At 52.2% G+C, this 12,837-nt stretch overlaps 6 protein-coding genes across 6 annotated transcripts; 3 read left to right on the top strand and 3 right to left on the bottom strand.

Moving 5' to 3' along the window:
* Positions 1-217: 217 nt before the first annotated feature.
* BJX68DRAFT_232735 (FAD synthase) lies at positions 218-1,726 on the bottom strand. The gene has a single exon (XM_071039535.1). It carries the CDS (start codon positions 1,351-1,353, stop codon positions 499-501), a length of 855 nt encoding a protein of 284 aa, XP_070901223.1. The 5' UTR covers positions 1,354-1,726; the 3' UTR covers positions 218-498.
* A 59-nt stretch (positions 1,727-1,785) lies between these two features.
* On the bottom strand, positions 1,786-2,739 carry BJX68DRAFT_232734 (uncharacterized protein). Its single transcript, XM_071039534.1, has 3 exons — positions 2,558-2,739; positions 2,462-2,505; positions 1,786-2,409 (listed from the first exon to the last, which is right to left on the bottom strand). The coding sequence occupies exons 1-3, from the start codon at positions 2,618-2,620 to the stop codon at positions 1,881-1,883; spliced, it is 636 nt and encodes a 211-aa protein (XP_070901222.1). The 5' UTR covers positions 2,621-2,739; the 3' UTR covers positions 1,786-1,880.
* Positions 2,740-2,860: 121 nt separating this feature from the next.
* dbp4 (RNA-dependent ATPase HCA4) lies at positions 2,861-5,413 on the top strand. The gene has a single exon (XM_071039533.1). The coding sequence runs from the start codon at positions 2,919-2,921 to the stop codon at positions 5,349-5,351; it is 2,433 nt and encodes an 810-aa protein (XP_070901221.1). The 5' UTR covers positions 2,861-2,918; the 3' UTR covers positions 5,352-5,413.
* A 149-nt stretch (positions 5,414-5,562) lies between these two features.
* On the top strand, positions 5,563-8,252 carry BJX68DRAFT_232730 (uncharacterized protein). Its single transcript, XM_071039532.1, has 4 exons — positions 5,563-5,643; positions 5,698-7,196; positions 7,247-7,812; positions 7,895-8,252. Exons 2-4 carry the CDS (start codon positions 6,064-6,066, stop codon positions 7,984-7,986), a joined length of 1,791 nt encoding a protein of 596 aa, XP_070901220.1. The 5' UTR covers positions 5,563-5,643; positions 5,698-6,063; the 3' UTR covers positions 7,987-8,252.
* On the bottom strand, positions 8,157-9,650 carry BJX68DRAFT_264804 (uncharacterized protein; the record flags this gene model as incomplete). The annotated part of the gene is made up of 2 exons (XM_071045061.1): positions 8,157-9,483; positions 9,538-9,650. The coding sequence occupies 2 exons, from the start codon at positions 9,648-9,650 to the stop codon at positions 8,157-8,159; spliced, it is 1,440 nt and encodes a 479-aa protein (XP_070901219.1).
* A 594-nt stretch (positions 9,651-10,244) lies between these two features.
* On the top strand, positions 10,245-12,209 carry BJX68DRAFT_274601 (Hsp70 family protein; the record flags this gene model as incomplete). Its single annotated transcript, XM_071047689.1, has 5 exons — positions 10,245-10,349; positions 10,414-10,586; positions 10,638-10,911; positions 10,986-11,740; positions 11,798-12,209. The coding sequence occupies 5 exons, from the start codon at positions 10,245-10,247 to the stop codon at positions 12,207-12,209; spliced, it is 1,719 nt and encodes a 572-aa protein (XP_070901218.1).
* Between the last annotated feature and the right edge of the window lie 628 nt (positions 12,210-12,837).

Genomic DNA, 12,837 nt, shown 5'->3' with positions numbered 1-12,837 from the left:
CGAAGCTTGCATGTTTTATCGCTGGTCGTCTGATCCGGTTTATTTCTTTCATATCGTTTCTCCTATGTCTTCCTCTATTGTTGTTCTGGACTTCTTGAGCTTTTGATGTACTGTATGAGAGTATCTGTTCTTGATTTTCTTGACGAGATCCGGGGTTCGAAGAGCCACAAAAGCATTTCTTTCAGGATTCGCATGTGTTACGAAAGTTATGTTTGACGGGCCATTCATCATGGATGAAAGCAAGATGCTTTTTATTTCCTGTATCTGTCTAGGAGTGTATCCTCGATTTCCTTTTGCTAAGAAGAGAAACAAACCTGGCTGCTTAGTCTAGTGTTAGAAATCAACAATGTTGCAGCAAACGTCATTCCCGCTTGATAGTAATGGTGAACAGAAAACGCCGAACTATGTATGGGATCTATCTATATAAGTCATGGTGCACGTTGGTGGTCAAAAACGGGGTATCTCCTGGTCGACGTATGAGAGAGAAGTTGACTCGGCTCAGCTGGGCTTGCGCCCTAAGCGCTCATCTGCGTCTGCTTTCAGCTCGCATGCAGGAAGATATCTGTCATCGCTGCCAGGTATCTGCAGCTTCGGATTGGGACGGGTATCCTTAACACCCCCCAGGCTCGTATAACCCTGGTCGTAAAGACTGCAGTATTCCACATTGATAGCCTTGGTGAATGCCCATATTTCCGGGTAACGCCATTCCACGACGGAGTGGATGCGCATAAACTCGGGCCAACCGCCATCCGTGGGAGAAAAGAACTTTAGTTTATCGCCGTATGGATCGGTCCGCCTCGTACCGATAAAGATCGCCTTTGTATTCGGGTTGGCGTCGAGAAATCTCTGGAAGTTTGCCTTCAATGAATGGTCCGGATCATTCTTGCGAGTCTCGTATCTATTCTGGGCCAAATGATAGCATCGTACTGACTTTTGGACAAAGTCCTCAACGGCAGCAAACGAATCCGGCGGAGTCCCATAAAACGTTGGTATCTTTGTAACCTCCCCCCTCTCAATTTCCGGACGCCCGTGCAAGCACGAGAGGAGGATGATCAGGAGGACGAGGCAGTCCTTCCCGCCGTTGTAGGAGACCGCAAGTTCGGAGACTTTGTATCTCGAAAACGCCACCTCGACGATCCCAATCGTATGACGGGTTTCGCGCTGAGCGAGATGCTCGAAAGAGCCATCCTCGTACTTTGTCAAGAGGAACTTTTCGACTTTCTCGTTGCAGTGCTTGGCCATGGATGCGAGGGACTCCGCATATTTCGGGATCCCGCTGTCTTCGAACGATCTTGGCTCCATTGCTGCGTTTCTCGGTTGCTGTCTGAGTTTTGCAATGTTCGATTTCGGCATGTGAAGGCTGTGGAGGTTGTGTAGGGTGTTTTGGGTACTAGTATGCTTCGGTAATGAACGGCAATCATGCGATGTAGATGGGGATGCGATGAGCGGGGGTAAGGATGGATTGAGAGCGGGACGGGCTCCAATTGCGGTCGAGCGAAGGCCTCGCAGTCGGAAGGGGTTCGGGGGAGGGTGAGCGCGACAGAGAGGAAGGGGAAGGAGGGAATGGGCTCAGACGATGGGGATTCGGAGGTGGACTGGTTCAGCGAGGAGCTGGAGCTGTGAGAGCGAGTGGAATGTTCTGGTACGCCCCGCTCCCCGCAGTTTCCGTTCCTGACCGCTTTCTTATCACTTCGCGGGCTTCATATGAAGCTGATCGCGGTGCGGCTGTCTCCTCCGAGGGCCTGGTTCGCTAATTTCCTGGACTACGCTATGGGAATTGTCCGATTCGTGGTTCAAGAGCGTTGGATTAACCTCGGTCCCCGGAGTTCAATATGCGAACCCGACAACACTTTTAGATTCTAGAAATATATAGATATACATCACCCTAAGACCTTCATCTTTTTCTTCTTCTTGTCTCCGTCCTTTTTGTGCCCTTTCTGAAACTCGCGCCAACTTCCAATTCGTTGATCCCGCGTATCCTCCCATGCCTTATCCTGGTCTCGTTTCCGTTTCCGCTCTTCGATCTCCTCTTCCTCTTTTCGCCTCTCCCGTCCTTCCTCTTGTAATTTGGCCTTGGCCTGCCTTCGCCGCCGCGCTTCCTCTTCCAATAGGACGTGAATTGTCTTTGCCCGCCACTCCTTTTTGAACTCTTCTGTCTTCAGCTCCGGCGAGTCCAATGTGTACTTGTGTTCGCGGATCAATAACCGCCGCGCATCCGCAATACATCCATCAAGGTATTCGCGCTGCTTCTCGTCCATCAGAGCCGACTGTGCCTTCTTCAGGCGATCGAAGGCGTCCGGCGCTGCGGGGTTCTTTGTTTTATCGGGGTGAATGAGGAGGGATTTCTTTCGGTATTGTATCTTGATGTCTTTCTCTGGTACTCCGGGTTGAAGATCGAGGACCGCGTAGCTGTAGTTCTATCAGTCTTCGGCTCGGTGAGGGAGATTTGTGAAGGACGTACGCATCTAGGACGAATGCCTTTCGTATCCGGTCAATTTCTGCATCCTACTTGAGTTAGATATCAGACCGGTTGGACGCCTTTCGGAGCCGGACTTACTTTCACGAAGTCGGAGGCCTCCCTCTCAAGCGCATCAAGGGCATCTTGCTCGTCACCGGACATGATGAATGGCTGCTGAGGAACTAAGACAGCACTGTGAAAATATAGTATAGCAATCGTATATAGTCAGGGTCTTGATACCGAAGACACCGATAATGATTAGGCCGCAGGATATATTTACGGAGTTAAGTGTCGCGGCGTTCAGTTGACGCTTTGGCAGAGCAACCTTATCAGTGCTGACTCATCCGGTGCGTCCAGCAGAAAAAAAGTTTCTCCACCGCCCACCCGTTGTTTCTTTGCGGCGCCGAGTCTACAAGCAACGACCGAGTTGACGATCAGGATTAGTTCGCAGAATCTCATCATGGCCCCAGCTAATGGCCCTCGGAATGGCAAGCCTGCGAAGCCATCTCACCGGACCGGCAATTTGAAGCGCAAACGCGTACAAGAAGATCTCTCATCGCTCGTTCAACGAGTTGAAGATCTCGACCTGAAAGGAAAATTCGAATCCTTCTCCGATCTACCACTTTCAGAACCGACGCTCTCCGGTCTTACATCCTCTCACTTCAAGACCCTGACCGACATTCAATCCCGCGCGATCAGCCATGCTCTCAAGGGCCGCGACGTCCTCGGCGCCGCCAAAACAGGAAGCGGAAAAACGCTGGCCTTCCTCGTCCCCATTCTCGAGAACCTATACCGCAAGCAGTGGTCCGAGCACGACGGCCTGGGCGCCCTGATTATTTCTCCGACCCGCGAGCTCGCCATCCAGATCTTCGAGGTGCTCCGCAAAATTGGCCGATATCATACATTCTCCGCCGGGTTGGTTATCGGAGGCAAGAGTCTGCGCGAGGAGCAGGAGAGACTAGGGCGGATGAACATCCTTGTTTGTACGCCGGGTCGGATGCTGCAGCATCTAGACCAGACGGCGTTTTTCGAGACCCATAATTTGCAGATGCTCGTGCTGGATGAGGCGGATCGGATTATGGATATGGGATTCCAGAAGACCGTGGATGCTATCGTCGGACACCTGCCGCCTGAGCGCCAGACGCTTCTGTTCAGTGCGACACAGACAAAAAAGGTTTCAGATTTGGCACGATTGAGTCTGCAGGATCCGGAGTATGTCTCTGTGCACGAAGCTGCGTCTTCTGCTACGCCATCGAAGCTGCAACAGCATTACGTTATCACGCCACTTGCGCAGAAGCTGGATACGCTATGGAGTTTCATTCGCAGTAACTTGAAGGCGAAGACGATTGTGTTCTTCTCCTCGGGAAAGCAGGTTCGTTTTGTTTACGAGTCTTTCCGACACATGCAGCCCGGTATTCCTCTTCTACATCTCCACGGCCGTCAGAAACAGGGTGGTCGACTCGATATTACAACTCGTTTCTCACAAGCACAGCACGCTGTCCTTTTCTCTACTGATGTGGCCGCTCGTGGTTTGGATTTCCCCGCTGTGGACTGGGTTATTCAAGTGGACTGCCCCGAGGATGCGGATACATATATTCATCGAGTCGGACGAACAGCAAGATATGAACGCGATGGCCGTGCTGTTCTATTCCTCGACCCCAGCGAAGAGAAAGGAATGCTCCGGCGCCTCGAGCACAAGAAAGTCACAGTTGAACGAATCAACGTCAAAGCCAACAAGCAGCAAAGCATTAAAAACCAGCTACAGAACATGTGTTTCAAGGATCCCGAGCTGAAGTATCTTGGGCAAAAAGCATTTATCTCATACGTGAAGTCTGTTTACGTGCAGAAAGACAAAGAGACATTCAACCTTAAAGAACTCAAGCTGGATGATTTCGCGGGCAGCTTAGGTCTACCCGGTGCCCCTCGCATCAAGTTCATCAAGGGAGACGATACAAAGGAACGCAAGAACGCACCGAGAGCTACAGCGTACGCTTCTAGCGACGACGACTCGGACGAGGACGGAGAGGAGAAGAAGAAGAAGCCGAAGGAGAAGGAAGTCCGCACCAAGTACGACAGAATGTTCGAACGACGAAACCAGGACGTGCTGGCGGAGCACTACTCGAAACTCATCAATGACGACGGCACAATAGCCGAGCCAAGCAAGGGTACCGCTGACGCTGATGAAGACGACGACTTCCTCTCCGTCAAGCGCCGCTTCGAAGCCGGCGACGATGATCTCGATGTAGGAAGCAGCTCCGACTCGGGCTCCGACGGCGGTGTTTCCATTCCCGAGGCAGACAGTGCAAAGACAGAGGGCGCTAAGGTCGTGAAAATCAGCGACAAAGATACACTCGTTATCGACTCGAAACGCCGCGAGAAACTCCTCAAATCGAAGAAGAAATTACTCAAATTCAAGGGCAAGGGCACGAAACTCATCTACGACGACGATGGAAATGCCCACGAGATTTACGAAATGGAAGACGAAGAAGCCTTCAAGGCTCGCGGCGACGCGAAGGAACAACAAGCCCGCTTCCTGGCTGAGGAGACGCAACGCACTCAGGCCGCAGATTTGGAAGACAAGGCTCTCGCGAAACAGAAGAAGCGCGAAAAGAAGGAGAAGCGGAAGGCCAGGGAGCGTGAACTTCTCGCTGAGGAGGAACGGGAGGAGCGTGTTGCCCAGCTTGCGCCATACGAGGGCGATCAGGATATGGATGAGCCCTACTCATCAGAGGGAGAAGAGGAAGTGGAGGTACCTCGCCCGAGCAAGAAGGCCAAGACACAGAAAGAGGAGGCGGTGCCCTGGTACAAGCAGCAAAAGAAGAAGCCTGCAGAGGAGAAGCGGATTCAGACTCTGGAGGATTTGGAGTCTTTGGCGACGGGGCTGTTGGGCTAAACTATCTGTATTTCAGCGAAGACTACATATCTATCTTACTACTGTATATGCATTTACGATACCTTTTCACCTTTTCTCATCAGTTTTTAGATTGTTATCTCCCGAGTCCCAGGCCATAGAGCCGCAGTGCTGGCAGGCAGCAAAACGCCCGTTGGCGAGTCAGGAAGCGAGCTTTTCTCGACGCCATCGGCGCCCAGTCATTTCCTTGACCAAGTACAGCCACCACAACGCCCTAAGAAACCGGGCAAATCAGACTGGCGCAGCCATCTCGTGTTCAGTCCCCTCCACTTCAGCAAGCTACTGCATTCCCTTGATGCGTCTATTCTGGCAAGGCTGATTCGACCAGACTGTCACTCGTCTCCTCGCCAAAATGCTCAGACGACGGAAAGCCGCAGCAAGACAGGGCGTTTGCTCTCTCCTCTCTTCTCCAGCTTTCCGTCGAATGAATCATCTCTATCTTCTCGCCCTCTTCGCAATAACTACCTTTCTCTCGACAATACCAAAGTTCGCCTTCAGACTCTGAACATGTTCTACTCATTCCACGCTCATTAACCGCGTCACCCCACCAACTCAACTTTGTCATAAAGCTTGGAGAAATGCGCTACCTAACTTAACCTAACCTAACCCTCCTGACATCATTTGACTCCCATTGCCCTCAACCTCAGATTCTCTTCTCGCGCACATCACGGAAACCAAGAGAAAAAGGAACGAAATGGGCCTCCGCAAACTCCTTGGCAACAACCGCGGGCGCTATAGCATTTGGCAAGAAGCCCTCTGGGCCCCTGAGGAGCGCCCTGTCACGACCAAATCTGACAGAGCCTCTCCGAAGAAGGCGCAGTCTGTGACGTCGACGAAGCAGGAGCAGGTTACGCCGGCGGAGCTCGATACCTCGGTTCTGGATACGGGGCCTGCGGAGTTGGATTCTGCGGTATCGGAGTCGACGACGTTCCGATGGGAGTTTGGTAAAAAGAATGGCGAGGCGGGGGCTGGGAATGGCGTTGCTGGAGGCGTCGGGAGTATTGGGAGTAGGAGCAGCAGGATCGGGAGTTTGGGACATCAAGAGTTGGATGCCGGGAGTGAGAGCCTAAGTTTGAGGACGACACGGAGCCCGAGTCAGAGCCAGGCGAAGATTGAGAATGAGAAGCCGATAGAGGAAAGGCAGGATGGAGGCAAGGGCAAAAACAGCGATGCTACCGGCAGTGCCGAGACAAATCAGCAATTACCAGGACCAGAACAATCGTCTACGACGTCGCAGCCCGCGATCGACAAGGACCTCTTCATATTTTCCGATGACATGGACGCAATCCCAGGCTTCGGACGGCAATTTGGCATAGCCCGGACTTCTATAATCCGCGAGCAGGAGGCCAAGGAGGCCGAGAACCCAGAGCCAGAGCCAGAGCCAGAACCCAAAACCGAGCCCGAACAAACAGCAGAAGTAAAAGGTAAAGGGAAAGACTTTGAGTCATTCTTCCAGCAAGTCGATGAAGAGCTCGAAGCGCTCTACACAGATTATCTCAGTCTATCCGGGAAACAGAATGCGAAGCCGAAGTTCTCGTGGAAGCCGGGGTTCATAGGGGCTACCAGCGCAAAGTCGTATACAAAGGCAGCGACAGGGGAAGACGCTTGTATCATCTGTCTTGAGCCCTTTGCTAGCAGTGTTCTGGCGCCTCCAACGGTCACCATGGCCTGCCAACATCCACCATCTGTATGTTATGGCTGCCTCGCTAAGAGTATCAAGCACGATCTGGAGACGAAATTCTGGGACGAGATCAAGTGCCCCGAGTGCAAGGTGTTGTTTACTCATGAGGATGTCAAGAAATTCGCAGACGAGGCGACGTTTGAGAGGTATGTTCCACTCAGATCAACGCATAGGTTGAAGAATACTGACAAAACAGGTACGACAAGCTGTCATTCAGGCACGCCGTCAGCGCAGACAAAAACTTCATCTGGTGTCTCGAATGCGACTTCGGCCAGCTCCACGAGCCAGGCGCCACACAGCCTCAGGTCCGCTGCCTCAACTGCTCCGCGGTCTCCTGCTTTAAGCACGCCATAAAATGGCACGACGAGTTCACCTGCGACGAGTACGACGCCGTCCTCTGGGATCCCGACAGCTACAAAGAAATCAAAGCAAAGAACGCCGCAAAGGGCAAGGATGCCAACCCTAAGCCGGAAGCCATGAGCAAAGGCAGCATGAAGCGCGCGAAACGCGCAGAGCAGTTCCGACAACAGCAGTTACATCAGGCGCAGAAGAAGGCTGCAAAGGAGAGACAGGAGAAGGAGGCAAAGGAGGCAAAGCAGAAGAAGGAAAACATCAAAGATGACTTTAAGGAGAAGCTAGAGCAGTTGAAGAAGCGGAAGGAGGAGCTCGAGAAGTCGGAGAAGGTTGTTGAGAAGACGACGAAGCGGTGTCCCGGCTGTCGGTGGCCGATTGAGAAGAACGACGGGTGTGACCATATGACGTGTAAGTGATTCTTTTTTCTTTGCTTCCTGAAGTTGTTTCTATTACGCATCGCCTGCAAAAAATGGGTGATTGACCGAAACAGGCATCAAATGCAGACATGAGTTCTGTTGGCTTTGCCTCGGTGAATGGAGATCGCATACCCGGAACTGCAGGCGACTTGGTTTGTTCAATTAAGCTAACTCTGAGATAAAGGTATAAAATGTCAGACTGAATTTTGCTGGATCTGCATGAGTGATTACAAGGAGATTCGACGAGAGGGGAATTCGATGCATCAACCGACTTGTAAATTCCACACTGATAATCTCCCGTGAAACCAAGTATACTATTACCGCTATAGTATAACATTACATGCCAGATAGATAAGAAAGAATCCTAGAGCTTGAACGGCTCTCCCTCTGCCTCGCCTGCGCGTAGTACTGTTCCTGGAGCCACCTCTCCAATGTTCCCAGCACCGTCAAGGCCCCGTTCTTCTCCTTCAGCCGGTTTGAAATGAGGATCCTTGGCTTCACCAGCGTCCTCGCCTCAGCATATGCATCAGCCTTCAGCTTCCTCACCACAAGCCGCGGCGTCAAGTCAAACATCCACCGTGCATCCTTCCCAGGCATCTCCCTCAATGTCTTCCTAGACTGCAGCTCCACAAACTCGAACTCTGTCCCTCCTTCCAAAGGCCCGTCCTGGAACAGCCGCTCACACTCTCCAACACGATCATGATATCCGCTCCATTCCACGGCAAACTCATCGAAACTCAGATGCATCTTCCGTGCGAGCTCAGATGCCGGCTTCGTAATTCCTTCAAAGAAACTCTTCGCCAGCTTCTGCCCATCGCCTTCGGAGGCGAATAACCTCAGCAACCGCGTGATGTCATACGTAAGATCCCACATCCGGTTCGTCGCATACTGGTCGAACCCAGGCCGCGCACTGAGCGCCGTATATGTTTCAACCCGCCAATGTCTTCTCGACCGCGTATCCCGTCGCGGGGTAAGAGTGCGCATACTTCTCTCGACGACCGTAACGAGTTCCCGCTCGGCCTTGGGTAGCGGACAGTAGAAGTCCTGCGAGAAGATTGCGTCGCTGAGATAGCGCATAATCAGGGCTTGGACTACGTCGACATCTGTAGCATGGTATGCGAATGCGGCGCGGCCGGGACTGGGGATGAGGTCGAGAAGGGATTGAATTTCTTTCATGACGCGCGGGGTCGATTGAGGGTCGACCTGAAAGACGAGGTTGCCTCCTCCGCCTTCACTGTGGGAGCCCTCAGTGTTGGTTTCGTCTCTGGTTTCGGTGTCATTTAAAACGTCATTGTCGGGTTCAAGAGCGTCGCCGAGCTTCTGGTCGACCCATTCTTCGACGGAGGCGATGAGGGCTTGGAATTCGGAGACGGCTTCGGTTTCTGTGAGCGGCTGTTGGAGAGGCTGTAGGCTGAATATGAGGTCCTGGGCTTCGTGAAGGTCGTGTTGGAGGCGAGAGATTTGCTCGCGGAGGGTGGCGTTTTCGGTTGCGAGTTCGCCGGGGGAGGAGGAAGAAGGTTCGGGCTGTTTTGGTATGGCTTGAGCTTCTTCGGTTTGCTTTGGCTCTGTTTGTTTTTGCTCAGGAGCCGGAGACGTAGGTAGAGATGTAGCTGTGGCTATTGCTGCTGCCGCGGCCGCTTTTGCTGTCGCTTCTTGCTTGGGTCTGTGAGAAGTTAGGATGGTGCTAAGTGTTTGGATTGCAGTGACTGAGACAAACCTCTCTTTTGCGGCTTCCCCGATAACCCCGGGCTTCTTCTTCAATGTATTCGGCTGGGACTTCAAAGTCATCATATCTACTGTAGCAGCGACAGGATCGGTATCTTCTGTCATATTGAAGTTCCTGTCAACCTCCATTCCAGAAAAATAAGCCAGAGCAAACAGAATTGAGCTCTCGCCACGACATAAACTATCACCTCAGCCTAAACTTAGCCCTCCACCCAGTTCAATCACGAGCAAACGACGTGATGAGGGGCAGTCTCACCTTTCCACCGCGGGGCGCAAGGCAGATTGGAGCGCCCGTTAGCCTCAGCTTGGAGCTAGGGTTAGCATCCATCCGAGCCTCGCAGATACGAGTGCACGCCCTCCAACACAACAAGGCCATTGGACAAGACACAGCGCACCACCATCGCTCCGCCATCCATCACCACGAGGCTCTGCGCCTCAAACTGATAAAATTGACCGATAGGTCGATAGGCTCCGATTGACTCAGTCAGGCTAATTTAGCCCGGCGCCCGTGCCCGGGTGGGTTGCTGTGCTGGGATCGAGCTGCGGAGCTGCGGAACTGCGTTGGCGTCCTGCATTTGTTCAGTGACGATTGAACTCGTGTGCGCAATTTCATCTTCCATCTGCTTTCGATCTCGGACCCCTTGAAAAAAAAAACATTTTGTATCTGTCATTATACTCTCCGGAAGAGGTCTCGACACGATGGAGAAGTCTATGGGATCGCTCTCGCTCACAGACCGCAAGCTGGTCATCGGCATCGACTTTGGAACGACGTTTACCGGTGTCGCATGGGCTGAAACGAGACGAGTGAGACCTCCTTCTTTCTCCTCTGTCTGTCAGTATCCGGGTGCTAAATGATGAACTTGTCCAGCCCGATCACATCTCCGTCATCGAATCATGGCCCGCCCACGCCGGAACACACGAAGGCATGAGCAGCGTCAAAGTGCCCACCGAGTTGCGATATACCACATCAAATGGAACAGAGAATATTGAGTGGGGATTCCAGGTCCCCGCGCTGGTCGACCGGTATCAGTGGTTTAAGCTGTACGCCCACTGCTCATGATTCTCTGACGGATAATAGCTAAAAGGATGCAGCGGTCTTGATGAAAGCAATCCGCTCGTCGCAAACAAAAGTTGGGGCGAAAAGACTCCAGAGCGGCTGACACAGGACTATCTGACAGAGCTATACAAGCACATCATGTACACGTTGGAGCAGAAACTTGGCGCTGCACTCCTGCGCACCATCCCGCTACAGTTTTCTCTCACCGTGCCGGCTATCTGGACTGAGGCTGCGAAGGATAAGACATTGAAAGCGTGCCAGAAGGCTGGATTCAAAAGCGACGAGCCTATTTACCTTTGTTCGGAGCCGGTATTTCACCCGTTCTTTGAGTACTTCCATTATGTCTATGTTTTGATTTGCTAACTAGTGACGTCAACAAACAGGAAGCAGCAGCAATCTATGCCCTACATGGCCTCGATCCGCACGGCCTCGAGGTTGGCGACTCCTTCGTCCTTTGCGACGCCGGTGGTGGAACAGTTGATCTGATCTCCTACACTATCACGGCACTCACTCCGATTCTACAGGTGAAAGAAGTTACAACAGGCACCGGTGGCCCCTGCGGCTCAACATTCCTGAACCGACGCTTTGCCGATTTCCTCACGCGGAAGCTCGGCCGTGAAGAAGGATGGGACGACGAAGTCCTGCCCGAAGCCATGGAGCGGTTCGATTCTGTCATCAAGAAACAATACTCGCCCACCCTTGACGGGAACCAGGGCTACGTCATTCCGGTGCCTGGGCTAGCGAATAACCCACATCTCAATGTGAGACGAGGAAAAGTGACCGTCACACCGGAGGAGATGCACTTTATTTTTGAGCCCGTCATTCTCAAGGTTATTCGGTACGTGCAGGATCAGATTGCGGCATGTGATAAGGAGGTGACTATCAAGGCGGTGCTCTTGGTCGGAGGATTCGGACAAAATAGTTACTTGAAGGAGAGGATGAGGGATGCGATCAAGAGCGTGGAGGTGCTGCAGCCCCCGAACGCATGGACGGCTGTTGTGCGCGGTGCGGTGATGATGGGTTTGAGTCAGACCAAGGCATTGAGATCAGTGGATGTCGTATCGCGAAAGGCGAGGAAGCACTACGGCGTTGAGCTGCACTGTCCCTTCAACGCAGCCAAGCACGATGCGTCGCAGAAGTATGGGCCATATCTCCTCCCTGTCTGGCAGAATATGAAGCTAACAAGGTACCATAGATATTACTGTGCCCGCTCTGGCTTCCACCGCGCTCCCGAAATGATCTGGTTCGTAACCAAAGGTTCAACCATCGAAGAGAACAAACCAATACCAATCGACTTCCACCAAGACTTCCTAGTCAGCAACGGAAAGCCACAGATGCTGTATATGGATATCTGGGCAGATCCGGAGCTCAATGACGCCCCGGTGCACAAGGCCAATAGCACCAAGACACTCGTCACGCTCAAGGCGAACCTCTCGGGCATTCCGCAGTCGGATTTGGATAAGACAGTGAGAAAGTGCCACGATGGGAAGAACTGGTATGATATTGATGGTGTTATTGAGGCGACGTACACCTCTGCCGAGACGACGTATGTCCTCTTCTGCCAGGGGAAGAGATATGATACTGTTAGGGCGGAGTATGCTTATTAGGTGCCTTCTAGCTTAGGTATATGGTAGAATATGCATTTTAAGTGTTGTTATATCTCTTCGTGATTGCGACCTCCTACTCGCTCTTCGTGGTCTAATTAAATGAGTATAAGACAAGTATTGAATTATGTTCTAATATATCTGCTCCGACATAGAGCTTTCTGGATGTTCTTAGTCCTCTTCAAGCTCAGTTGGTCTAAGGCAGCCTGGGCAGGGCCAGAGGCAGACCAAAAAGAAAGGGAAGCATCTTTCCTTCCACTCCGAGCCTAAAGCCTCCCTCTCCTTCGTTTCTCCTCTTGTCATTCACTACCTTCTTGGTTTATTCCTTCGTTCTTCGTTCGCCAGGTTATCACTCATACTCTCGTTTATTCTATTTCACATCTCTCATTCGTCCGAAGCGTTGCCTTACATTCTATTGAACTTTTACAGTGTTCCGCACCGTCCACGAGAACCTTCCGCGTCTGTTGCTCCGTCCTAAACCTCCGCCGAAACGAAGATGCCTCCCCATCTTTCCACCCTTCCCAACGAGCTCGTCCTCATTAGCCGAGTATCTGGATTACCCGAGCGAAGCCTGCGCGCTATTGCGATGCGCTAGCGAGTTCTACCACCTAAACGCCCTTCTTTACAAACT

The sequence above is a fragment of the Aspergillus pseudodeflectus genome (genome assembly GCF_044049435.1).
Source record: "Aspergillus pseudodeflectus strain CBS 756.74 chromosome Unknown BJX68scaffold_12, whole genome shotgun sequence".
Lineage (NCBI taxonomy): Eukaryota > Fungi > Ascomycota > Eurotiomycetes > Eurotiales > Aspergillaceae > Aspergillus > Aspergillus pseudodeflectus.
Note: the sequence above shows the minus strand (reverse complement) of the source record. Positions and strands in the feature narration are given on the sequence as shown.